Raw genomic sequence first — 27932 nt, 5'->3', positions numbered from 1 at the left:
GCCCACAAGCAATTTTGTACAGTTGTTAAATGGTCATCCTGAGACAGAGGAACCACAAATGTAACCAAAAATGTTCAACTAAAGGGGAAAAAAGTTCTTTTCACATGGTCTTCTTTGCTGTGGCTTGCCTGGTATAGCTTTCGTTGTTGCATTTTTTTCTTATGATGCGTCTCACATCTTGGACACTGATGTCAGGGAACTTTGATAGAGCATGACCTAGGATACAGAAAACAAAATGTTACTTTAACTTTTTTTTCTATCACACCAAATTCACCATCCAGAATTAACACAACAAAACAGTGGAAGTGGCATGTTTCTACATGATATTTTAATTTTGTTAGGTAAGTATCTGAACACTAATGGGATCAGCAAAATTACATTTATTTTTTGCTGCATTACCAAATCTGAACTGATGATTGCAGATTAGACTTTAGGTAGAAGTCTGAACTCCCTTGAGTTCTCACTGGACGCACTACTATATCTTACTGTGCAGGACTCATGATTTTACACACACACACACACACACAAATATATATATATATATATATTTCACCGGTTGTGGGATTAAAAACTTAACTTAACTATATATATATTATCACTTAACTATATATATATATAGAATTTTCAAGAGTGATCACGTGAAAAACACAAATTCTTACAGTTTAAAAAAGTCAGACTCTTATAAAGGACACTTATAAAGGAAGACGTCGTGCTCTGAGACCCATAAGCTGGACGTCCCACCGCCGTCTTTTAAAGCTCAGAGTATAAACTTTGTCTCTTCTGCAGACCAGTTTCTGCTCCCGCCATGTTGAATGGTATAAACCTTTCGCTGTGACGTGCCGCGAATGCGCAGAACATTCTTACACCTTCCGATTGGAGTGAAATCGGATTCAAGCGTTTACACTGATATTATTCTTCTATTTAACGGGTTATTTAGAGGTTTACCCACCTCGTTCAATCGGATAGAAATTGTATTCCGATTGGCCTCAATCGGATTAGTGTATTCCGATTGAGGTGTTTACATGGACGTATTCTATTCCGATTGAGCTATTAGTCAGATTATTAACAGTTTATCAGGCTGCATGTAAACGTGGCTAATGTTCCATTTTTGTTCCATGTTGAAGGTGACAGAAACTGAACTCTATTGCAGTCAGAGCCAAAATGAAACACTGTAATCATTTTGTAAAAAAAATATACATGTGTTGTGTAGGAATTTATTTCAGAATGAAATTTCCCTTTAATTAAATGTACTCACCAATTATAGCATCAAGTTTTGTGTTTTCGAGTTGTGGCTTTGATTCCACGTCTTTGTGTGCCCCTGACTGTCTCCCTGTCAAACTTGAATGTGACAATGTTTCCCTGCCATAGACAAGCACAGCAAGGTCCCCGATGTACACGGACGGATTTGCCGTCCGCAGAGAGTTAAGCTTTCGTCTAGGGACTTCAACATTAGAGCCTGGCAGAAGACACACCTGCAAAAGAATTGATGGAATGGTTAGTTTGAAAGTGGTCACACATTGTTGTTACACACATAAGTAATGACAAAATAATAATACACATCCCCCGGGAGGTCTGTGCATGTATATTAACTAAGACATTATCCCTGAAATGCCTCTCACATTTCCCAATGAAATGACTAATATGGGGTGCAAAATACTTTGCCATTCAAGGGATAGCATGGCCACATCGCTCTGTAGTATCTCCATCTACATTAATAATGTCATTTGAAAATGTGGGAATGACTCCCAGATTGCCTGTTCAGGGAATATGCATCCTAACCAGTTAACATGCACATTCACCACAACTGAATATGCAGATTTTCCACGTTGGAAACACATGGCCTATAACATAACTATATGTGGTACTTACCATATCATCAGACACTACTTGAGGAGAAACACATGCAGAAACTGGTGAGCCCACAGATGTTGTGGATGTTGACCAGTTGGATGCAGGAGTTGAGGTTTGAAATGTAACATTTTCAATTACTTCTTTCATCTTTGCAACTACCACTGGAAGCTCTGTTCAGAGAATGAACATATAAATAATTATAAGACGAGTGTAAAAACTTTAAGTCTTATGACTGCATGTTGAGACACATTCCAGACATCACAATAATCATTTGAAAAGAAAAAATATATATAATCAGGGTGTCTACAGGGTCTACTAGGTTTCAGTAAGCTATATATAAGACATTTTAAGATTTTTTTATTGCCACTACCAATTAAACACATGAGCCTTTTTAGTAAAAAAATGTCTTTACTGTTCAATGACCAAAGGAAACCTGCTAGTTTATATAAGACATTTAACAAAATCAAATTCTGACCAGTATGTCTGAATCTGTAAATCAAATTTCAAAAGAGAAATCTTCAAATGCTAAGGCAAGTGAGAACAGCTGGATTTTTTATGAAGCCTAGTTCACTCAAAACACTACTAAGTAGTGGGGGCAGTCGTGGACTGGAGTTTAGGGAACTGGCCCTTTGACCAGAAGGTTGCTGGTTTGATCCCCAGTCCACGACTGAAGTGCCCTTGACCAAAACACCTAACCCCCAATTGCTCATTTCACTTCACAAATGGGTTAAATGCGGAGGTGAAATTTCCCCATTTGTGGGATTAATAAGTGTCACTTAACTTAATCCTCCATTACTGGTGCTCTGCTGGCTTGGTAAATGCAGGTAGTGAGTTAAGGGCGTTTCTACATGAAAGAGCATGTCACCAAAGTAGTCAAAGTTCATCCTCTAACCAGCATGAATGTGTTTTCCGAATTTAAAGGCAATCGTTAAAATAGATTTTGAGATATGCTGTCCTGAAGTTAAGTGTTGATGGACAGATGGACCAACCGAAACTGCCCATCTTAAACTCTGCTTTCCAGTGAGGTGTGTGTGTGGTTATTTATTTCACTTTCTTGTACTGAAATTTATCAGTCCAGATCATTTCAGTGTGATTTGGTAAGGGCTAGATATTTATGTAACATTCACTGCCTGCTGTCACCCAAATACAATGGATACCATGGAATGACAAAAGCCAACACTGGTCAACTATCTCTCCTTCGCTTGTATTCTTTGGTTGCTGCTAAGTTTTTCAAATATATTTTTGATGTTATCTCCACATACCCATATTAGCCTAAGGTGATTTGATGTTGCCTTATTTTCTCTGCAATTTTTGAGATATTGCCTACACAAGGGCAGAATATTTGTTTAATTGCTTAAAAGTCATAAAATTACCTCTCATGGCATCTAATATCTCTTTAATACTGCCTTCTTTCAGCCTCTTGTTCTCTCTTTTAAGCTCCTTTATTTTCTGCTGTGCCTTACTCCAGTTCCTGGGCAGCAGGTCCTCATCTGATGACTCCTCCTTTTCAGTATTTGACTATACCAAAACACAATGATCAGAAAAAATGTAGCCAGAATAGGAAAACCAAACACTAGGTCTAGAGAGCGCCTTTTGTAATTTGAAGCAGAAGCTTAAATTTGTGGCACTATAGCACTGACTGGAAAACACAACAAGAAGAATCCTTCTTGAAATGTCCTACCTTAGCACACATTTAAAGGTAACACTCTACATAAACTGCAGGTTTTTAACAGCTTAAATCTCTTTATTCAAAAGTACTGCCAACATTAAAACTATGAGGGTGAATTCAGCTTATTCATCAGCTTCTTGTTAGAATTTTCCCATTTTACCTTAAATAGTGCAGCAATTACTGTTGTAATGCTTCAGGGTTAGGGTTAGGGTTAGAGAACGTTTCATGTCAGCACCATTCAGGGTGATACAAGAAAACTCTGGAACGCCAGGTTGGTTACAATTTGCAGCCTCACTGCTAGGGGTACAACCTACTCCTTTAAACTCAAAATAACATTAAAATTGTAAAAATAACTGTAAAATTTGTAAATATTAAAAATAATTTACCTCTAAAGATGCTTGCTTTGCCATCAACTCCTTCTTCAGGCCTTCAATTATTTGGTCTGATGCTTCTTTTGGGGTACAGGTTGCCTTTTTGCTCTTTTGCTGTCAAAATGATAATTATTTTTTTTAATAGCAGGTATGTGCAATAGTAGTGATTCTAATAACTATTTAGCAATCAACTGGACCACAGATAGTTCTGACCTACCCATAAATTACCAAAATAATCAAAAATCAATATTTTAAGTTTGACAACTGGGACACTGCCAATTATTTTATTTAACTATCCACTTTCTGTTCCCCAGTACTACCTGAATACTTAGTACATTCCTATCCATCAGACTCACAGAGACTCAACAAAAGGCCATTACATAGCATGTGTCAAAATTTACCGCTGTGATAATGAGACAAAAATATTGTTCAATGACCAATACATGATTTACAAAAACAATAAGACCCTTTTTAAAAAATATTAATTTATTTAATACAACCTAGGGATTACCTAAGTAAAGATTCTTGGGCCAAAACATGAAAATGAGGAGACACTCCACCAAGTTCTCAAATGGGAACCACAACAGCCATCGTGGTGTTGTGATGGTTCAAAACCTTAAGGTTTAAAAGGTTTTGATGATGCACCCCATCTATTCATTTCAGATAATCAAGGTTTGCAAATGTGTCTTTGTCAGAAAAGTTGAAATATTTCCATACCACTGACATGATGGCTGGGATTATGATGAGCAATTAAAATCAAACATTAGAACATCTACAAACTATTATAGCTCTCATAATGCATCTATCACAGAGTAATCATAATTGAAAATACATGAAAGACAACAGAGAAATGCAAGCCCTTCAATACATTGTTCTGATGACCACTGATTTCTTTATTGAAAAACTGTCAACAGGGACTTCCTTTTCAAGATGTTTGACAGTGATTACATTTAATGATGCACAATTCTCTCCTACTCTTAAGAGAAATTAAGGTACAAGTTGTTGCAAATATGGAGTAATGCAAATTTTCCGGTGAATGCAACAGAAAGGAAGGTTTTGCTTTTCAGTTTTCCACACATCAATAAATAATGAGAAAGTAATGTGTCACGCCTGTATTGTAATGCATATTCATTTCTGCTAGAATAATTTAAGAGGTGACACACAATCCTCTGCATACTGTTCTTTAACTGTGTAAATGTAATTACCTGTTTTGTTGGCCTTTCATCCTTATCTTCCATGTCCTTCATCCACCTACTGTTTGGCTTGGTCTTCCTCTTGAGTGTTTGGTTCCAGATGTCTACACCCTTTATGAATTCCTCCCTCTTCTGGCAGAGGTCACTGTTGTTGTCTATGTGAAAAATTTGTGCATAATGACCAAATTAAAATGCTGACTGGGTCTTCAGGGTATATGTTCCTATGAGCTCTCACTAACAGACAGACAGCTTGTTGATATCATAAGACATGACACTCAAGCCAAAGCATTGTTTTTTTCATGCACTGGTCTATTTTGAGATTTTGGGGTTTTTTGGCTTCTATAACATGTAAATAACTAATAATAATGTTTGTTTTTTTTACACTTTGTTTATTTAAGTCTGTACATTTCAATTACAATGCATCCTAAAAGATCGTTTTCTCAAAATGAGCTTTTCCCTCTTACACTGAGCCAGAAACCTCCACCCGCACCCGCATACTTCCCGTTTCATTCCTACCTTTTATTCCTTCATATATCCTGAAGCTTTTTAAAGAAGGGTTTACTCGTATATCATCTATAGTGTCGTTTATATAACATTTTATTCCTAAAGACATGGTGAAAATGGATTTTTATGGCTGCTGTTATTTTCTGACATGCTAATACTCAAAATCACCTCTGTAAAAACATGTGGTTGTGTAGTTATATATTTAAGACATATACATCTTTATACACTCATTGAGACAAATTTGGATATTCGACTTTGAAGAAAAACACGTTTATTTCAGGTGTGTACCTCGTTAGTTGGTGCTAACTTGGCTAGCTAGCGTTAGCTGGCTTAACCTGTCTGAAGAGTCGCTGCGAACAGTCGATTACCGCCACAGAAGAGGTCAGAACTAGAAGCTAGCTGGCATAAGATCTAAAAGACCTGCTGTGAATGAAATTTATTGAATCCAGTGACGAAGCTGGGAATGTTAACTAGTTAGGTTAGCTAGCTAATGTAGTGAAACTGTTAAGATGCATTGTGCACCAAGCACTATGTGTCTAGACTAGCTTGCTAGCTAACTAAATTAGCTAGCTACTGTCTTCCACATAGTTTAGCTAAGTTAACGTTAGCTGGTTAGTAAATATGATCGCAAGCATAACAAATTGGGGATAAAAAAACCTCAATACTACAAAAAACCGACGCACAATCTCTGATACGTAACTTTTATTGTGAACATATGTCTGATAATTTGCCCGTCCAAACTAAAACGCAAACCCGGAGACTAAACCGAGGCCAGTGAGCAGCGTTTCAAAAACGGGTTCAGAAACATACGGACGCCAGGCGAAGACGAAGCTCGTCAAAGCGATGCGTTTTAAAACTAAAATGCACTAATGTCGACATAGCCAAAATCAATAGCTATTGAACCTATACTTACTCACCACTAATCATTAAAACCTTTGCAGGAAAAAAGGCTGGACCATCTTTCTTCTTTCTGCCTTTATCCCAATTCACATTTATCCATCCATCTTCATCATCGAGTCTCAGGCACTGTGTGATCATCTTTGAAGACGCATACTCCTGGTCTTCAGCACTCATCCAAGCAGTTTTTCCGACTTCCACGCTCTTGTCCTTAAAATAATATATGGCAAATGCCATTGTGATAGATCAATATTGTTATCACTGACAAATTTTAGCTTTCTTTGTTATTCGTACATGTAAACCGGTGATCCTCTAATCCGCCAAAGATGCTTAACGGTCAAAGGCGAAATGCGCGCGTGCACATTTCAAATGGCCTGCTATCGCGAGAGGTGCGTGACCGCGTCGAAAGGATTCGGAAAGCGGGAGACCATTCCAAAGGCTGCTCTCGGTCCCATTCGTCCTTCATAGCAGGTGGGTGCAACGTGCGAAATAATGGCAAGACGTTCAGGACCTTACAAAAGATACTTGGAAAGTGACACAGAAAGAATTCCAAGGAGAACCAAGTTCAGATGGAATGCGAAAGTAAGTAACTTTGGTAAAACTTAGGATGCAAACTAATAACTGTTCACTACACCAAGACTTAAGACTACTTTTATTTCTGTTCAAAGTCAGATTAACACAGGAAACTAACTTAACGTTAGTGCTCGCCTGTCAAAACTTTGGTTCTTGTTATAATGCTTCATTTTATGCATATTATCACGGTGAATCATAATGAGAAATCACTATAAACAGCCCAGCACAATAGCTGTATGACTAAAATGTCTCTGTGTGTCTCTTTTTCTATAAATATAGAGTAGCCAAGAAGACAGCTGGTTACATGCAAATAATGAAGATGATGAGCACAGTTTGCTAAATGTGGTCAGTATGAGAGATGCTTATTGGAGGCTGACACAAGGGCTGCGACTAATGATTTATATTGTATTAGTGCACTTATAAGTTGCACTTATTTATAAGTTTTACTCATTAAGTATACACCTGGTAATAAGCAGACATTAAAAATACTACACACATACCTTTAGAGAGCTGTAATAAAGTAAAATGTTTTTTGAGATTGAGTAATTGATGGCTGTGCACTGTGTGTGATGCACAATATAATTTGGATACATCTGCAAAAACTAAGGGTATAATTGGCCTCAATTTTTAAATGTTCTTAATATTTATTCTGTAATATTAACCTTGGGGAAAGAAATTACCGCCTTTTTATTTTTTGACACTACCTCTTACCCTTTCCATCTTTCCTTGTCTACAAGTACAACTACGAAGAACATGATCCAAGAAATACTGAAGATGGCAGGAGCAATGCTTCCAACAGTGAAGATGAAATAAATAAACTGGGCAATGAAGACTTCGAGAAAGATGTTGAAGAGGTATTTACATTTTACACCTACTGTGTCTATGTCAGCATTTTTTGCTTCTTTGCTTGACCATTCTTATTCATGTTGCTAATAGCTGTTCATTAAAATTGTAATTGTGTAAATATCTCATGAAAGCACCATTTTTTTTCCCTTCCAATATCATCACAATATCAATGCTGAGGTATTCACTCAGACATATTGTGATACTTAATGTGCATATTGCCTGGGCCTCATAGAGAGCATTATTTATCTTATTACAACAGTAAATTATTCATGTTCTTTAATGCTGTACTACACATTTTTTGTACATTTTTACTCAAGTCATAAATAAATAAACTTTTACCTTATTTTTACTGTGTCACTTATAACAATTTCCTGTATATAAACACTGTCTGTCACCTATTAGTAATTAACAGTTTAATAACATTGCACAACTTTAAAGTCTGTTAACTGTGGTACAAGAAAAGCCTGCTATGTTTAAAATGTTCCTTGACTTTTCCCTTGTTAACCGTGTGAGGATGACCAAATAAGCACAAAAGATGGCATGAGTAATGCATCCAACAGTGAAGACAATGATCATGAAGTGGACAGTGGAAATTCCTCCACAACTGGACTGTTGGGTACTGACATTGAAGAGGTAAATACACAATTGCAATTTGTCTACTGACATTGTACTGACATATCCAGCTTATTGCTCCAAGGCAACAAATCAGAAAATATGCTGGGCCAATTGCATAAAATTTGGTGAGCACATTCATGCTCCTTGGAGGATGACCCTGTGAAGTGTGTTGATCCTACTGTGCTGTGAAAAAGTATTTGCCCCCTTCCCAAATTCTTGTATTTTTTCTTGTTTGTCACACTTGAATGCAAAGAAGCGTGGGCCAGAATCCCTCCACAGTGGTGCAAAAAGTGTTTGATCACAGTTATTACTGCCAAGAGCGGCAAAACTGTTTTTTAGGCTTGTGGTGGGAAACATTTTTACATGAGCGATATAAACACACACATCTTCTAAGCCACTTCTCCTTCTGGGTCGTGGGGAGAGCTGGAGCCTATCCCAGCTGACATCAGGCAGAAGGCAGCATACATGGGTGATATAGGTTTTGAATAAATCCTTAACTTCAGTAAATGGAATGATCATTTAAAAGCTGCGTTTTGTGCTTACGTGTGTTATCTTTATCTTGTATTAAAATTTGTTGGATGATCTGAAACATTTAAATGTGATACCTACAACAAAATAGAAGAATTTGAGTGGGGATAAATACTTTTTAACAGCGCTCTATGACCTTTAATCCAGCGCCATTCTCACACCAAAATGTCAGAATTTGTCAGATATTACATGTAGTTAGTGGATTGCTGTGGTATTTGCATTTTACTCCCTACAGAAATATTCCACTGTATTGTGGCCAAATAACAGACTCCATTCTCCCACTACTCATTTTCTCCCTACATGCAGCAGAGGGCCTGCACAAGTTCAGTGATATTATGCCATTCGTTCAGTTATTCATTTTTTCCCTTGTGAAACTTTAGATCAACAATGAAGATGACCAACCAAACACAGAAGATGACATGAGTAATGCTTCCAACAGTGAAGACAATGATGATGAAGTGAACAGTGAAAACTCCTCCACAACTGGCCTGTTAGGTGCTGACATTCAAGAGGTAAATACACAGTTGCAATTTGTCTACTGGCATTGTTATTTTTTTTAATCTATCTCATTGCTCTAAGGCAGAAAATCTTGAAATATGCTGGGCTAATTGCCATAAAATTTGTGTCAGTGCCACTCTCACACCAAAATGTCCACATTGCACATAAGACATTACATGTAGTTAGTGGATTTCTGTGACCTGCACAAATGGCCTGCACAAATTCACTGATATTTTGCCATTCATTCAGTTTTTCATTCTCTTTCCTTTGTGAACCTTTAGAGTGACAATGAAGATGACAAAATAAACACAGAAGATAGCATGAGTAATGCATCCAACAGTGCAGATGAAGAAGATGAAATGGACAATGAAAACTCCTGCACAACTAGCCTGTTTGGTGCTGACATTCAGGAGGTGAATTCACAATTTTAAATCACAGTTTTTACCATGGATTAAATAAAATACCTATCCTTTTAATTAATTCATATTCTTTCAAGTCATCATTTCCCCTTGTTTACCTGTAGAACGAGGAAGACCTGTCAGATTCTGAAGAGAGCATGCTTAATGCTACCAGGAATGAAGCTGGAAACGATATGGACAGTGAAGACTTGATGGAAGGCAATACTGGTGGAGAAAACACATCTGAATTTTCAGTGGTATGTAGTAAATTGTTCAGTAACATGGTGTTAGGAGTTAATAGTTCATTTAAGAAGACCATTACATAAAATGAGTGCATTCATAGACAATATGAAATAGCGATGGGCTAACTGTAGAAGCTGTTTACCTTTGGTCAGCAGACATAGATATGTGCTGTGCCTAGATCACCTGGGGAAACCAGTGCATTGCCTAGCAAAAATGTTTAGAGTTTTTGTCCTTACATACTTTTTTATGTCGTTGAGTTGAAGAAGCAGGTAGTAAGAGTTTTCTGAATATCAGACTATTTCAAAATGACAGCATATGTAAACATAGAATTAAGTTTTTCTACCAGACTCCTAAAATTCTGAATTTTGTTAACAAGTCAAACAAAAGTCATGGGTTATATTTTGCTGGACAGCAATGTATTATCACTCCTGCACTTTGTGGGAAGACGTAAGGAGTAGATTATAGTTTGTTTAAAGTGGAACTGAAGTTTGGTAGCATCTTGGGATACCTGGATATAATATGAGCCCAGTGTTCTGTATTACCAGCCCTGGGAAGCATAGACAAAGTAATAAGGATATTTTATCACTGTTAGGATTAGGCATAACCCAAGGCTCTAAAGTTAAACACATGGGTACACATACACCTAGGTACTCTTTCTTTTGCATTTGCATCTTTGTAGAATATGATGAAAATATCACATATATTTTGTGATGATCCAGAGCAAGCATTCCTTGAAAATTACATTTTGTAAAAAACAACACATCGGACTAATATTCCTGTTTCTGTTCTGCAGCTGCTCACATTTTTACATCTTTGGGTTCTGTCTCTTTCTCTCTCTAGGTTAGTGAAGATAGAGCAGATACTGGTGACACACCCTTGTATCCTGGTGCACCTCTTTCTAAAGGAGAAAGTGTACTGATGCTGATGTCCTATCTGCTACGGCATAATTTAACTGGTGAAGCACTTACTCACTTACTGGAAATGTTTAACATAATGTTTCCAGGTCTTATCCCATCTTCACATTACCTTTTCCACAAAGAATTTGGAAGTTCATCTAAATTTGAAGTTCACTTTTATTGTGAAAGCTGTTTAAAATACCTTGGCATTAGAGCAGACTGTCCCTCTCAGTGTGACTCTTGTAACATAGTATTTGATGCCTGTGCAAACCTAAAGAATGGCTTCTATTTCCTTGTGTTGCCCCTGTATGCACAGATTAAGCAACTTCTGCAAGAACATGGTGTAAGTCTTAATAAAAAAACTAGAACTTTCGGAGTTCTCTCTGACATACAGTCTGGCGAAGAGTATCAAAAGTTATGTGATAGTGGAGTTCTAGGAAAAGATGACTTGACACTAATTTGGAATTGTGATGGTGCACCAGTGTTCAAAAGTTCTAAATGCAGCATTTGGCCAATTCAGTGTCAAGTAATTGAACAGTGAGGGAACAGCACATTTTGATGTCAGCGTTATGGTTTGGACCAAGTAAACCATCAATGTTAACATTGCTAACACCGTTTGTTAAAGAAGCCTCATTATTAGAGAGTGAAGGTGTTGATTGGCAAGACATACAGGCAAACTGTCATGTTTCTAAAGTGTTTGTACTGGTTTGTAGCTCTGATTCGATGGCTCGTCCATTGCTTCATAACACAAAGCAGTTCAATGGTTTTCATGGTTGTGATTTTTGTTATCACAAAGGTGGTAAATCCTATCCATACGATCAACCTGAACCCCCACTTCGAAATGAAAGAGATCATTTCAGTCATGCAATGTCAGCTTCAGATAATGAGCCAGTATTTGGAGTCAAAGGGCCATCTCCTTTAATGAAGCTCAGTCACTTCCAAATGATAAATGGATTCATTCCTGAATATCAACACAATGTGTGTCTTGGAGTCACTCAATTGTCCACACTGTGGTTTGATACAGGAAACAGTGAAGCCCCCTGGTACCTTGGCAAACAGATTGAAGAGGTTGATTTGCGACTTGTAAAAATAAAGCCTCCCGTTGAGATAACCAGGACACCAAGGTCAATGAGTGAAAGGAAGTTCTGGAAAGCTTCAGAGTGGCGAGCATTTCTTCTCTTCTATGCTCTACCTGTCTTGAAAGGCATACTCCCTGCCAGATTTTGGAATCATTTGTTCCTTTTGGTGTTTGGTGTATATACATTACTGCAGGACAAGATCAAGACTAGAAGCATCTTGATGTCAGAATTGGCTCTTAAAAAATTTGTCATTGAATTTCAAAGACTGTATGGGAAACATCACATGACTTTCAACATACACTTACTTACACACATCACACAAAGCGTGAAACATTGGGGGCCATTATGGGCTACGTCAACCTTTGCATTTGAATCTAATATGGGCACAATACAGAAGTATTTTCATGGAACACAGTACATCCTTTCACAAATAGCTAGAAAATTTCTGTTGTGGAGAGAATTGCCAGAAAAGGCCAAACATACTATCACAAGTGCAAAAGATCAATCATTTTTTGAAGAGCTTTACTTTAATAAGCGAAGAATAGAAAAATGTGAAGTACTAAATGAAAGTGTGAAGGGTTTTGGGTATCCTCAATTGCGAGAAAATATCACAACTTCGTATATGGTTGCCATTGCCAAGTTATGTGGAAATCTAAGTAACTGCTTCTGGTCTTACAGCCGTTTTTTGGTCGGTGGAGTTTTGTATCATAGTCAAAAATATGACAGACTAAAGAAAAGATACAACAGTGCTGTATACTTGAAAGATTGTACGTTGTGTTTAATTAATGACTTAGTCATTTTTAAAAAAATGTGTGCACATCAAAGCCCTGCATATTGTGCATGTACCAAACATTGCTGTATTTTAGTTGAGGTGCTTGCTAAATCTAGCAGGCCTTTGTGTAAAGACTTACAAATAAATGTACAGAGTACTTTCATACATGAGGTGAGGAAGACTGGAAATGTCAGTGCTATATGGCCAGATATGATAACAATGAAATGTGTTGTTGTTGAAACATTTGACAGATTATATGTTACACCTTTGCCAAATCGACATGAACGGGACTAAAAGAGCAATCATGGGCTATATAAGAAATCAAGCATTGTAGCCAGTGATTTATGTATTACTTAAAGACACTTGCTCCTTTTTATGTATGATGTGCTATTTTGTGATGAGATTGAATACATATAAATCATTATGTCAAAAACTGAAAAATGACATATATGGAGATCTTTTGTTCCGACAGCAGCTATATATGACACAATCTGAAAATGTCTGTTGTCATTTACATGTGTAAATTTTATGATGAATTAACCAAAAGAAACAGCCCAAAAAGAAAAAAACAGTTTTATTTACTTGCATTAACAGTAAAATAAGTGTTCTTTGTTCTGTAGTTTTTGAATTTTGGTATGTACATATGTATGCACACATGCATGTATACGGTAATGGAATATAATATCAGTGTGAATTAAGCCTGTTACAATACTGTCACACCTTGGAAGAGTATTGTCAATAAACTGTCAAATGTTTCTCTGTTTCTGTATCAGTTTGTGTTGGTTAATGATACTGCACATAGAAGGTCAGGTTCAGTTCCAAAATACAAGCCTAGTATACTTTATAAGGCAAGTACAAGTATAGGCCAAATGTACTAAGACTTTTCAGTATACTTGTCAGTATAAGTTAAGTATACTTAGGTATGATTGTGTTTAGTATGTCACTGATAAGTATGTAAAAAGTAAACTGAAAGCATACTCATATATTTTTAGTTTAAAAGAAGTATACTAATAGCACACTTGAATAAACTTCTTTTTCATAAGGGGTGACACAGGCGTGTCATCTGTGTGGCAGTGCAAACAGAAAAACACACTGAATCTGACATTTTCAATTCCGATTTGAGACGCGTTTGTATGTGGCACTGAAATCCGATCCGTATCGATCCGCGGCAATGCGACTCAGTCCAAACAGCCAGATCGGAATTCATGCAACTTTTACTTTACCAATACAATTCGACATTAGTCATAATCTTGCGCTGCTGAGACTCATACATTTAGGCTGATAATTCTGTTCCAAACAAAATAGACTCGTCGCAGCTGCTTCGAGTTTGAAGAATTTTAGAACAAAACAGCTGAGCTTGGCCGGAGGAGCCCGAGGCTGCAGCATACAGAGAACAGTTTAAAGAGGACATGAATCAAAGAAGCAGTTGTGGCCTCGAACACTCGAACACACTGTGTTGCTGTCAATCACTGAAACTTTACTCGCTTCTGTGATGCTAAAGAAGATGAAACTGAAGCTCCGGGAGCAACTGGCGATCACTGGCCGTCATGACTGTTTACTTCTGGCACGTGAAGCTCTGTTCTTTTGTGCATGCGGGTCGGTTTAGGAGCTGATCTGTTCAGACTGATGACACATACAGGTCACATTTAAAAGATAGTGTGAACAGCCAAACAAAAAAAAAGCATTTGGATAAAAAAATTGGATTTGGGCCACTTACCTGCTGTGTAAATTTAGCCTAACAGTTTTGTGATAGCTGGGATACAGAACTACTTTTGCACCCTCCATGCTGTCGATGAAGTAGCTGAACTTTTATCTCCATACATCAACTCAGAAATGCTGATCCTAGGTGATTTTTACCTGAACCAGTTCACTAATGCATTCGAGCACTTGAAGAAAGTATGCCTGAATCTCTCTCTCATGCAACTAGTTACAGAATCGGCCTGACTAATCTTGCATGACCCCACCAGGTCAATGCTAACAGATGTCACAACATATAACAGATCGGATAAAATTATGTCTGCAGTTGTATTTGACCTTGGTTTTAGTGAGCATGGCCCCATTAGATTCATTAGAAGCACTAGCATACAAAAAAAAGTGGTTACAAGAAATTTTACAACATTTTAATAACCAAGCCTTTTAATATCCAATAGCATTAGACCATTTTAGCATTATTCTTGGTGGTGGTAAACTAGCATGGACCTCATGAAAATGTTAAGTGTCAATGTCTTTGGTGACATTGAAGTGCTCTTAAGGACAGTCGATGTAACGGTCTGTATACATGTAGTGCTGTGTCATGCAACCATCTGCCAATGGTGCTGGCACTAACAGGATGAGTCATGGAGGGCATCACTGCTTGCTGAGTGTCCACAATCATGGCTGTTGGGTCACATGCATGTCGGACCAACCGTCAGTTCTCCTCTTTGTGTTTTGTGTATGTTTCATTTGTGTCGGCTGATTCTTTCTGGGTGCAACTATTTTTTGACGATGGTTGTATTAACCCATTTCCACATCATTAAGGACTTAATAAAACTAGATAATCAGTAAATGTTAAACACACTATAAAACTGTTACCCTTTTAAAAGGTAAGGTAAAAATCTTAATATCAGTACAGAATGTCACAATATGCACACACTAAAGGTCAAATATTTCTACTGCAGTTTTAATTGGCAGACCAGCATATCTGATCTAAATTGTAGACTTGTATTTTCTATAAAAACGTTTTTAGAAATGGGGGTCTAAATAAGTGAATAAAATTGCCTTCAAATGAAATGCAAGTAAATCATCAATGAAGAGCAACCAACCAAAAGTGGGTACCACATCAAAATAAGACAACCTTCCAAAGGGTTTATGACTGGTTTAAAATTAGTTTATGAATAAGCATTTATTACAATCAGTAATGACCATTTACAGTCATGAATAAAAAGGGCAACAATGACATTTTACATCTGAAAATGAATATCTGATGAAGATGGCAGATTTCATGTTGACAGATGAATGAGACCAAATAGGAAAAGGAGGTTAGGAGGAGATCACTGATGGCTCTTTTTTTTGTTTTTGAATTGCTTTGTAATTATTTCAAGGTGTTTATGATCTAATTAACCATTAGTCCATTAATCATTCAGAAAAGTAGGCTTATTATAAAATAATATAAAATAGTGTTACAAAGTGTATTTTCATTATGACACATTTCCTTAAAAAGTGAATGAAACTCACATATTTATTTTGCAGAAAAGTTAAATAAAATTTTACCAGTAAAATTTGTTCCACATAGATTAATGTTAAGTATCTAATCCACATAACTTGCATTGAAAAACAATATTTCTTGTTCTTTACATCATTTGAGACAGTAAAACTATTAAAAGAGTAAAATAGTAAAACATCCATCCATCCATCCTTCATCTTCCGCTTCATCGGGGTTCGGGTCGCAGGGGCAGCATCCTAAGGAATGAGGCCCAGACCTCTCTTTCCCCAGCCACTTCCACTAGCTCTCCAAGGGGGATTCTGAGGCGCTCGCAGGCCAGCTGGGCAATATAGTTACGCCAGCGTGTCCTGGGTCTTCCCCAGGGTCTCCTCCCTGGTGGACTTGCGTATGACACCTCACGAGGGAGGCGTCCAGGAGGCATCCTAACCAGATGCCCGAACCACCTCAACTGGCTCCTCTCGACGTGGAGAAGCAGTGGCTCTACTCTGAGTCCCTCACGGATGACCGAACTTCTCACCCTATCTCTAAGGGAGAGTCCAGACATCCTGCGGAGGAAACTCATTTTGGCCGCTTGTATTCGCGATTTTATTCTTTCAGTCATTACCCAAAGCTCATGAGCATAGGTGAGGGTGGGAACGTAGATCAACAGGTAAATCGAGAGCTTTGCCTTGTGGCTCAGCTCTTTCTTTACCGCAACAGACCGGTAAAGAGCCCGCATCACTGCTGACCCAGCACCAATCCGCCTGTCAATCTCCCGCTCCCTTGTACCATCACTCGTGAACAAGACCCCGAGGTACTTAAACTCCTCCACTTGAGGCAAGAGCTTATCCCCAACCCAGAGAGGGCTCTCCACCCTTTTTTGCCTGAGAACCATGGTTGGTTTAGATGGCTCTAAATTGGTTAGTGTAGCGGTTAACACTGCTGCCTTCTACGCTGTAGACTGGGGTTCAATCCCCACCTGGGTAAGCACCCTATACTAAACCAAGGAGTCCTTGGGCAAGACTCCTAACACCACCTTCACCTACCTGTGTAAAATGATCAAACTGTAAGTCGCTCTGGATAAGAGCGTCTGCCAAATGTAAAACAGAAACATACAAAAGAAACAATAATGCCAGAGTTGAATTAATTTAAATCCAGGATGCACTTTTTTAAATTGACCACAGTGTCCATCCTTGTCATTGATCCTTATATAAATACTGCTGAAGTGCAATTCTAGAATACAGCTCATCTTTTTTTCAATGAATAAATTATTTTAGTCATCATCTAGCCCTGTGATTATAAGCTGACCATTCTAAATACTGATGAAGAGCTACAGCAGAGGTGCCCAGTCCAAGTCCAGTTAATCTATCATCCTGCAGTTTAGCTCTAACCCTAATGTAACACTCATGGTCCAGTTAATGAAACAGGAACATCTGAATATTACAGCTGGGAGTTTGGAGCTAAAGAACTCCAGCTCCCCAGTTCTATATAGCACCTAAAAGGGGTTTTCTACTGTTACAATGTTAAGCTTGTAACAACATAAGAACCCTTTTAGGTGCTGTATAGAACCGTTTTCTAAATGGTTCTATAGGGAACCATGTATGGTACATTCATACACATTTTTCATCATTCTCAAGAACCTTTTCATGAGGCATAGAACCCTTTAATCATGGAAATGGTTCTTTGAGCGTTCATGGTTCTATATAGATTAAATTTATTTACTAAAGAACCATCTTTTTAGGAATGTAGGCTTGAGCTGATTAACGATGCTATCATTAATCATTGATAGTTTTCTCCATGGATTGAAATATTATTTTAGCATGATGGTACTAAAATAAAAACTAACTGTTAAACTAACTGGTAAAGTGACTGCTAAACTGACTGCTAAACTAACTGTTAAACTAACTGCTAAACTGACTACTACACTGACTGTTAAACTGCTAAACTGACTACTGTACTAATTGTTAAACTAACTGCTAAACTAACTGCTAAACTGACTGTTAAACTAACTGCTAAACTGACTGCTAAACTAACTGTTAAACTAACTGTTAAACTGACCACTACACTGACTGTTAAACAAACTGCTAAACTGACTACTGTACTAACTGTTAAACTAACTGTTAAACTAACTGTTAAATTGACTGCTAAACTGACCACTATACTAACTGTTAAACTAACTGCTAAACTCACTGCTAAACTAACTCTTAAACTAACTGCTAAACTGACTACTACACTGACTGTTAAACAAACTGCTAAACTGACTACTGTACTAATTGTTAAACTAACTACTAAACTAACTGCTAAACTGACTGTTAAACTAACTGCTAAACTGACTGTTAAACTAACTGCTAAACTAACTGCTAAACTGACTGTTAAACTAACTGCTAAACTAACTGCTAAACTGACTGTTAAACTAACTGTTAAACTAACTGTTAAACTGACCACTACACTAACTGTTAAACTAACTGCTAAGCTGACTGCTAAACTAACTGTTAAACTGACCACTATACTAACTGTTAAACTAACTGCTAAACTGACTGCTAAACTAACGCTTAAACTAACTGCTAAACTGACTACTATACTAACTGTTACACTAACTGCTAAACTGACTACTATACTAACTGTTAAACTGACCACTATACTAACTGTTAAACTAACTGCTAAGCTGACTGCTAAACTAACTGTTAAACTGACCACTATAATAACTGTTAAACTATCTGCTAAGCTGACTGCTAAACTAACTGTTAAACTGACCACTATACTAACTGTTAAACTAACTGCTAAACTGACTGCTAAACTAACGCTTAAACTAACTGCTAAACTGACTACTATACTAACTGTTACACTAACTGCTAAACTGACTACTATACTAACTGTTAAACTGACCACTATACTAACTGTTAAACTAACTGCTAAACAGACCACTATACTAACTTAAACTAACTGTTAAACAGACCACTATACTAACTATTAAACTAACTGTTAAACTGACTACTATACTAACTGTTAAACTGACCACCATATTAACTGTTAAACTAACTGCTGAACTATCTGCTCAACTAACTGCTAAACTGACTGCTAAATTGCCTGCTAAACTAACCGTTAAACTAACTGCCAAACTAACTGTTAAACTAACTGCTGAACTATCTGCTAAACTAACTAAGGTGGAAATTAATTTTCCCACACTTCTGTTTTTTGGTTAATATTACTTACACCAGCCATAATTCAGAACAAATGGATTTGGCACATTTCATTTCATATAATGAGGTCAACTATTCAATCTGTTGGATTCGCTATACAAGTTAGGTGAATTACATTTCAAAAAATGTGTTGTCCTCAGTCTTACTATGGACAATATGGACAAAATTAGTCGTATTTGTCTCGTGATCTGTTCAATATGTGGAGTCTGGCTCCAGAGCAGTCCATAGCAGAGCGAGACTGCACTTCTTTTTCCATGTGTAGTCATGCTTGTTGAACTGAAAGCCATGCTGTACCCAGAACACCCTCTCTCATGAAACAAAAACCAGAGCTGAAATAGGTTTTTTGATGTAGATACATAACAACAAAATACTTACTACTATTAACAACAGCATAATAATAATAATAATAATAATAATAATAATAATAATAATATAGTAATAACACTAATAATAATGATAGGCAACAATATTAGCAGCCGTTAGAGTACATCACATGGGAAGCTTTAGCCATTTTTTTGCCAGGCGATTGATGAACTGTGGCGATTGATGAACTGTGAACACTGAGGTGGTCATTCTTTCAATCTACAGCCAGAACTTCCAAACCATACCAAAAACAAAGTCAGCTTCAAAGCTCTAGAGCAGCAACACAAGCGTGTTTATTTTGTCTGTGTAAGCTGCTTCTCTATGATGTTCCCACATTATCTGTGGAGAAAGTTGCCGTGGATTCTGACTAAGAGGATCCTCAGTCTGTCAGCGTTTATACATGGTAGGTGTCCTCTATATACTGAGTATATATCATATTAAAACAAAATGCATGAAAACAAAATGAAAAAGCTAAATGAATAAAGAATAACTTATAAAAGTGTGACCTTCCTCTGTGTGGCAGACCTTGAGTGTAAAAGACAACAAATCTAAAGGCTGCCCTGTGAACAGGAGTTTGAAGTGGTCAGTAAATGTGACTCACACCACGAATGCTGAACGACTGACATTCTTACATATTGTAGCTTTTTTGTCATGATGCTTCACCTGCTGGCATTTGAATCTAGCTCTGCAAAGCTGCTCTACCCAGTTGACCCTCATGCCACAGAGTGTCGACTACATTTACAGTCAGGATTTATAAAGGATGGTTTGAAATGAATATATTAATGGTTATTTATTAGTCATAAATGCATTAAAAATAATGATTAAACAGTTATTACAAAATAAACAACAAGCAACAGTGACCTGTTGTGTCTGTAGCTGACCAGTATAATGTTGACTGATGGACAAGACAAAGCAAGATGACAGATAAGATCTAAGGATTAACAGAAGAAATGAATGTGGGCTCACTATTTGGCAAGCAATGGGTCATGGATGCCCAACAGTTCCATAAACAGAAATAAGGAATGACCTGTGCCGTAATCGTCTCCGTTCCTGCACCCCAGGCGAAAGAAGCAGAGTGATTTCGCTCCACTGGGTCCTCTTAGCTCACATGTTAAGCTAGCTAGCTAAAGGTGAACATCACTGTTCTGTATTTCACTTGAACTTCACTGGAATTTTGTGCTCACATCGTCATCCTCTCTCAGTTCCTTTTCCTGAAGACAGTTGTGTTTCACAATGACATTTCAGTTCCTTTTTCCAACATTGTTTTGGGAACACTCACAACTTCATAAGAAGCAGTTTCATTTTTCTTGTTTTTGTCTTATGTGTTTCTGTGCTGCAGCAAAAAGTCATCAAAGTGCCTCCAGAGCAATTATTCCTTGAGATGGTTGCTGTAACGAGAGAGAACCTGCTTTAACCGAATGATCCTATCTGACACGGCAGCTGAGTCTCAGAGAGGAATCACTGTGGATCTGTTTGAAAGGTGAATTTAGGAAAATTATTCAGGAAGCTTCCAGGCTTTGGGCCTGACTGAAAAAGACCAAAGCAGACTTCTTTAGAAAGTGAAGGACCCCTATGAATGTCTTCACTAACTTAACCAGTAACCTTATGCTTAGTTAAGCTAGTGGACCAAACCAAGTACACATTATAACAGTGTTCTATTGGTTTTAGCCTGATGGCTTCTTTTAGGACATTTTTTATCATTTTACCTTTTTATCAAGTTGTGCCTTTACATGTGAGGTATATGTGTTTATGCAATCATTGCATTCACAGGTTGAAATTCATTTTTCTATTTTAAGTGTTGCTGGAAATTGATAGTTGATGTTTCAGTCCCAAACTTAATCCAGTCAAGGTGCTGTTTTATGACCTGAAGGCAGTTATTCAAGCACAACGTTCCAGAAATGCTAATGAGCTGAAACAGTGTAGAGGGGAATGGTCCAAAATTCCTCCTCATCATTCATCGAGTCTCCTAAACAGCTAGAGGAATCACTTTATGGAGATTATTGATCCTGGAGGAGGCTCTAAATGTGGTTAGACCAGAACTAGGTTAAGGAGCCTGGACAATGCATTATCTTGGATAAGTCTCAGTCGTTCACAAGCAAGGATGGGGCAAGGTTCACCACTTTGTGAACAACTGCGTGAGCAAATAGTCAAACAGTTTAAGAACAACGTTTCTCAACATGCAATTGCAAAGAATTTAGGGATTTCATCATCTACAATCCATAATATCATCAAAAGATTCAGAGAATCCGGAGGAATCTCTACAAGTAAGCAGCAAGGCAGAAAACCAACATTGAATGCCTGTGACCTTCGATCCCTCAGGCGGCACTGCATTAAAAACCAACATCATTCTGTAACGGTTATTACCACATGGGCTCAGGAACACTTCAGAAAACCACTGTCAGTGAAAAACAGTTCATCGCTCCATCTACAAGTGCAAGTTAAAACTCTGCCATGCAAAGCAAAAGCCATATATCAACACCACCCATAAACGCCCCCGGCTTCTCTGGGCCCAAGCTCATCTGAGATGGACTGATGCAAAGTAGAAAAGTGTCCTGTGGTCTGACGACTCCACATTTCAAATTGTTTTTGGAAATCATGGTCGTCGTGTCCTCTGGGCCAAAGAGGAAAAGGACTGTCTGGATTGTTATCAGCGTAAAGTTTAAAAGCCAGCATCTCTGATCGTATGAGGGTGTGTTAGTGCCCATGTCATGGGTAACACACATCTGTGCACATCTGTGATGCCACCATTAATGCTGAAAGGTGCATACAGGTTTTGGAGCAACATATGCTGCCATCCAAGCAACGTCTTTTTCAGGGACGTCCCTGCTTATTTCAGCAAGATAACGCCAAGCCACATTCTGCATGTGTTACAACAACGTGGCTTCGTAGGCAAAGAGTCTGGGTACTAGACTGGCCTGCCTGCAGTCCAGACCGGTCTCCTATTGAAAATGTGTGGCGCATTATGAAGCGCTAAATACGACAACGGAGACCCCGGACTGTTGAGCAACTGAAGTTGTACATCAAGCATGAAGCACAAAGCTTCAACAATTATGGTCCTCAGTTCCCAAACGCTTGCTGAATGTTGTTAAAAGGAAAGGTGATGTAACATAGTGGTAAACACGCCCCTGTGCCAACTTCTTTGGAACGTGTTGCAGGCATCAAATTCAAAATGAGTGAATATTTGTAAAAAACAAAAAAGTTTATCCATTTGAACATTAAAAATCTTGTCTATGTAGTGTATTCAATTGAATATAGGTTGAAAAGGATTTGCAAATCATCATATTCTGGTTTTATTTATGTTTTACACAACGTCCCAACTTCATTGGAATTGGGGTTGTAGTTTTAACACATTATTTAGTATAATGTGAAAATAAGAGTGAACAGCACAAATGTTTCATATTAATTTGTCATGATTGGCTCCTCCCACTCCTCCGTGTGCTTTGTGTTTTGGTCTTCCACGTTTTTGTTGTTATTCTGCCCAAGTCGGGCCCCTTGTTTTCTGACTCTGCCCTGATTGTTTTCACCTGTTTTCCACCTGTGTCTTGTGAACCATTATTATCCCTGTTTGTACTTAAGCCTTGTGTTTGCCCCTTGTATTTGCTGGTCTTTGCATGTATTGGATGTTTTATAAGTACTGTTTGAATTGTTTTGTTTGGTGTTTCTTCCATCCTCCATAGTCTGTTTTTTCTTGTGTTCTTTTTTTGTTATGTGTGTTCCCCGCTCTATCTGCGTTGGCTCCCTGTCTCAACTCTGATTATGGATTTGCCCTCAGTAAATCTTGCTTTTCTCCGCGCATGCGTCCGCCTCCTCATCGCTCTGCGTCACATGAATTAGTTTTGATAGCAAGCACTTAAATTTTTGTGTATGGTGTATGTGAGGTAGGAATACCATGTTAAGAAAATATAAACAGAGCATAAACAAATGCTGAGAAGCCCCACTACCAACACCACAATATTCAGAGACAAGCTACTCAAGACTGTATATAGTACTAGCCTTTTTCCCCCATTTGTTCTGCAAATAACAGCTAATTATGGTAAAATTAAATATTTTCATTTCTTTGACATGAAGCTGGACCAGCATAGTGCACATTTATACTGTAATTAAGGAATACTGTAGATTACTGCAGAATTTCCACTGTAAATTTAAATTAATTCTTTATAGTGTCCTGGTGTGACATAATGTGTCATTTAATTTTAATAATACATCATAAATTGTTTTTCTTCTTCAATGTAGTATGCCAGAGGCCATATTGGCAACACCTGGAGGAGGAGAACATGGGTTTTTAGAATCTTGGAGATCCGTGGTGATTCCAGAAGACCTGTTCTGTGACTAGTCAAAAGAAGAAACAAGCAGACTCTTCTCCCCATCAGCAAACAACATGTGAGGCCACAAATTGGAGTCATCAGTGATGAATGCCGTGCATACTCCACTCTTAGTCTGGAGAGATATGTCCACCACACAGTGAACCACAGTGTCAACTTTGTTGACCCGGTCACAGGGAACCATACCCAACACATTGAGAGGACGTGGAACACCTATAAACACAAGGTGTGGGATCTTCGAGGAAACCGAAATGAAAGGGCATTGAAAGATCAGCTACTGTTTATTGAATGGACTTATTGGCTGGGAAGGAAGCACAGAAAATGAGTTCTTGGACAGCTTCTGAAGGACATTTGTGTAGTATAATTGTTCTCTCAGGTAAGCCTTTGTGTTAATGTCATGTGTAGCTTTGAGTTGGACTTGTAGTCTTCCTGTCTGAAGCCTTGTTGCAATAAGTAAAATGGATGTTCATGTTGTGTGCGCACACACACACACACACTCACACACACACTACTCAAGCTGTTAGGTAAGTAACACCAAGAACATATCTACTTAATGTAACATCGACAAAACATCTACTTAATGTAGGTAATATCAGCAAAGCATCTACTTAATGTAGGTAACATCAACAAAACATCTACTTAATGGAACATCAACAAAACAACTACTTAAATTAAGTAGATATTTTGCTGATGTGTTTCATTAAGTAGATATGTTCTTGGTGTTACTTACATAACAGCTTGAGTACCTAGAGATGAAGTGTTATACCTGTTACATGTTCAGTAGCTTCTCAGATAAACAGGTACAGCTATGAATGTGGACACTCCAAATAAAGTGAAAAACAAGTGCATTCAGTATTCACAGACTTTATTTAAACAATAGTTAAAATATTTACATACACAATTCAGAAAGGTAACAAACCTTCAATGCATTGTCATTTCAACAGTTCAAAACAAAGAACATGTAACCTAACTCCAGCATAGACATAAAAAAACCTAAAAAGTAAGATAAAAAGTTACAAAAAAAGGTAAAAGTTACAAAACATTAAATTTGTGTATATGTGAGAGTGTGTGCAATAGAGGAAGGCTGTATGTATGTATGTATGTATGTGAAAGTGTGTGCAATAGAGGTAGTGTGTGTGTGTGAGAGTGTGTGCAATAGAGGAAGTGTGTGTGTGTGTGTGTGTGTGTGTGCGTGTGTGTGTGCGCAACATGAACATCCATTTTACTTATTGCAACAACAAGGCTTCAGACAGGAAGACTACAAGTCCAACTCAAAGCTACACATGACATTAACACAAAGGCTTACCTGAGAGAACAATTACGCTACACGAATGTCCTTCAGAGGCTGTCCAAGAACTCCTTTTCTGTGTTTCCTTCCCAGCCAATAAGTCCATTCAATAAACAGTAGCTGATCTTTCAATGCCCTTTCATTTCGGTTTCCTCGAAGATGCCACACCTTTGGAATGTGTTGCAGGCATCAAATTCAAAATGAGTGAATATTTGCAAAAAACAATAAAGTTTATCTGTTTGGACATTAAATATCTTGTCTTTGTAGTGTATTCAATTGAACATAGGTTGAAAAGGATTTGTAAATCATCGCATTGTTTTTATTTATGTTTTACACAACGTCCTAACTTCATTGGAATTGGGGTTGTAAGAAAAACAAGTTTACAGAAAAAAACCTAGAAATACTGTAATCAGATGTGTTTAGAATCACAATAAAGCAAGGTTATGGTATTATACAGAATATGAATACTGTGAACAAACATGAAATTGCTACAGAAATTGCTACCAGAAAATTAATGAAATTTTACACTGAATTTATTCTCTGAAGTTACACTCTGAAGTCCTTACACTGAAGTTCTTCTCAGGTGAATGATTATATATTGTAGTTACTCTGAACATGTACACACTATTAAAAAGCTTATCTTGTTTTTTTAACTTTTAAAAAAAGTGTTGTGGATATTCAAGTAAATGTAAGGTTTTTTATGTGCTTAAATTTGTTGACAAATTTAGATATTACATTCTACATGTCAAAACTTGAGTTAAAATTCATGAATTTGTATTTTTTGTAATGGGGAGCGAGGAGGCGGATGCATATGCGGAGATAAGCGATGTTTATTATGGGCAAATCCACGGTCATATCCATAAATGGTCCAGGGTCATAGAGCCAACACAGATTGATCGGGGGACAGACATGACAAACCAGAATCAAACAAGGAGAACAGTAAAAAGACCAATACATCAAACAATGCAAACACCAATACAAAGACCAGCAAATACAAGGGGCAAACACATGGCTTAAATACACAAGGTAGACGAGGGACAGGCAAGAAACAGGTGGAGACCATCAGGGGTGGAGTCATGAAACGAGGGGCCTGGACCAAAACAAACGCACGTGGGCTAAACCAAAACATGAACACATGTACAGGACTGGGATGGGCCAATGGTGACATTTTTACATTGTTACTAGAGTGTTAATGTAGGTTACATAAACAAAACATCTACTTAATGTAAGTAACATCAACAAAACATCTACTTAATGTAAGTAATGTATCCATAAAACAGCTACTTCATGTAAGTAATGTCAACAAATCATCTACTTCATGCAACATCAACAAAACATCTACTTAATTTAAGAAACATATCAACAAAACATCTACTTAATGTAACATCAACAAAACAGCTACTTTATGTAAGTAATGTCAACAAATCATCTACTTCATGCAACATCAACAAAACATCTACTTAATTTAAGAAACATATCAACAAAACATGTACTTAATGTAGCATCAACAAAACATCTACTTAATGTAACATATAAACAAATCATCTATTTAATGTAAGTAATGTATCAACAAAACAGCCACTTAATACAAGTTATGTCAACAAAACATCTGTAATAAATAAAAAAAATTCTACTTAATATAACGTATTAACAAAAGATCTACTGAATGTAATTAATGTATCAACAAAAAAATCTACTTAATATAAGTATCTTACTGTAAGAAATGTCAACAAAACATCTACTTAATGTAATTAATGTATCAACAAAAAAATCTACTTAATGTTAGTATCTTACTGTAAAAAAATGGTACAAAACATCTACTTAATATAATTAATGTATCAGCAAAAAACTACTTAATATAAGTATCTTACTGTAAGAAATGTCAACAAAACATCTACTGAATGTAACATCAACAATATATCTACTTTATGACAATACATTAATTAGAAAGAACTGCTGTCCGTCTACAACTGTAAGAAAATGTTTAGTTGAATGTTCATGTTCTTCATTACTGCAAATTTACTGGAGAAAGCGCTTCGCCTGGCATCCCAGTCCAGGTGTCTCAGTCCGCAGGGTGTTATGGTGATAACACAGCAAATTGCCATGGAGACAACCTTGATCGGGTCCCAGGCAGAGTCAACAATCAGCAGGAGTCTGGGGAAATGGGGGAAGGGATAAAAGAGCGTCTCGCCACAGTGATCTTCTGGAGGAATTTGTTGTTCCAGCAGTGGCCTTGGCCAAGGCCAGTGCCGATACAGGGAGCTGAAAGCAGATTAAGAAAAAGGTTACAGGCTTTGGGCGAAAAGTCGCATTTTCACGACAACTAACTAAGCCCATTTTGACCTCCCAAAAAATCCATTTTCCTTTGCAAAGCCGCCAGCTTCTCCATTTATGGTCACGGTCTGAGTGCTGACAGCTCTGTCCACCATGTCAATCATGTCGGGCAGCTTTAAGGGGCCGTGGACAGCTGTCATCATTTCTCGAATTTCGTGATAAACCAGGGCAATGTCTAATCCAATAGGCAAAACACCTGTAATCATGCTTCCAAATAGGTAGACGTCCTCAATATCCTCCACGGAAAGAGCCTCCAGGCACACGACTCGCCACCTCTCCCACGCATCCATCGTGCAGCCAGCTGCAAACGT

The 27932-nt window shown here is 37.6% G+C and overlaps 2 protein-coding genes across 2 annotated transcripts; one reads left to right on the top strand and one right to left on the bottom strand.

The window, feature by feature from the left end:
* Positions 1 to 20785, bottom strand: LOC119264652. Its single transcript, XM_037543261.1, has 8 exons — positions 20705 to 20785; positions 6506 to 6695; positions 5097 to 5239; positions 3907 to 4005; positions 3225 to 3369; positions 1870 to 2021; positions 1256 to 1472; positions 1 to 216 (listed from the first exon to the last, which is right to left on the bottom strand). The coding sequence occupies exons 2-8, from the start codon at positions 6660 to 6662 to the stop codon at positions 101 to 103; spliced, it is 1029 nt and encodes a 342-aa protein (XP_037399158.1). The 5' UTR covers positions 6663 to 6695; positions 20705 to 20785; the 3' UTR covers positions 1 to 100.
* Positions 8442 to 12082, top strand: LOC108414945. The gene is made up of 5 exons (XM_037543260.1): positions 8442 to 8537; positions 9428 to 9559; positions 9827 to 9958; positions 10069 to 10200; positions 11027 to 12082. The coding sequence occupies exons 1-5, from the start codon at positions 8445 to 8447 to the stop codon at positions 11621 to 11623; spliced, it is 1086 nt and encodes a 361-aa protein (XP_037399157.1). The 5' UTR covers positions 8442 to 8444; the 3' UTR covers positions 11624 to 12082.
* Positions 20786 to 27932: the final 7147 nt, after the last annotated feature.

Source organism: Pygocentrus nattereri, chromosome 12 (genome assembly GCF_015220715.1).
Source record: "Pygocentrus nattereri isolate fPygNat1 chromosome 12, fPygNat1.pri, whole genome shotgun sequence".
NCBI lineage: Eukaryota > Metazoa > Chordata > Actinopteri > Characiformes > Serrasalmidae > Pygocentrus > Pygocentrus nattereri.
Note: the sequence above shows the minus strand (reverse complement) of the source record. Positions and strands in the feature narration are given on the sequence as shown.

Bases quoted from the DNA above. Each gene is read 5' to 3' on its own strand.
- LOC108414945 (XM_037543260.1), top strand. From the start codon at position 8,445: ATGAGTAATGCATCCAACAGTGAAGACAATGATCATGAAGTGGACAGT. The intron at 9,959-10,068 runs GTGAATTCACAA...GTTTACCTGTAG, and splicing joins TTGGTGCTGACATTCAGGAG to AACGAGGAAGACCTGTCAGA. The intron at 10,201-11,026 runs GTATGTAGTAAA...TTCTCTCTCTAG, and splicing joins ACACATCTGAATTTTCAGTG to GTTAGTGAAGATAGAGCAGA.
- LOC119264652 (XM_037543261.1), bottom strand. From the start codon at position 6,662: ATGAGTGCTGAAGACCAGGAGTATGCGTCTTCAAAGATGATCACACAG. The intron at 3,370-3,906 runs GTAAATTATTTT...GTTTTGGTATAG, and splicing joins CAAAGCAAGCATCTTTAGAG to TCAAATACTGAAAAGGAGGA. The intron at 2,022-3,224 runs GTAATTTTATGA...TTCTCTGAACAG, and splicing joins GATATTAGATGCCATGAGAG to AGCTTCCAGTGGTAGTTGCA.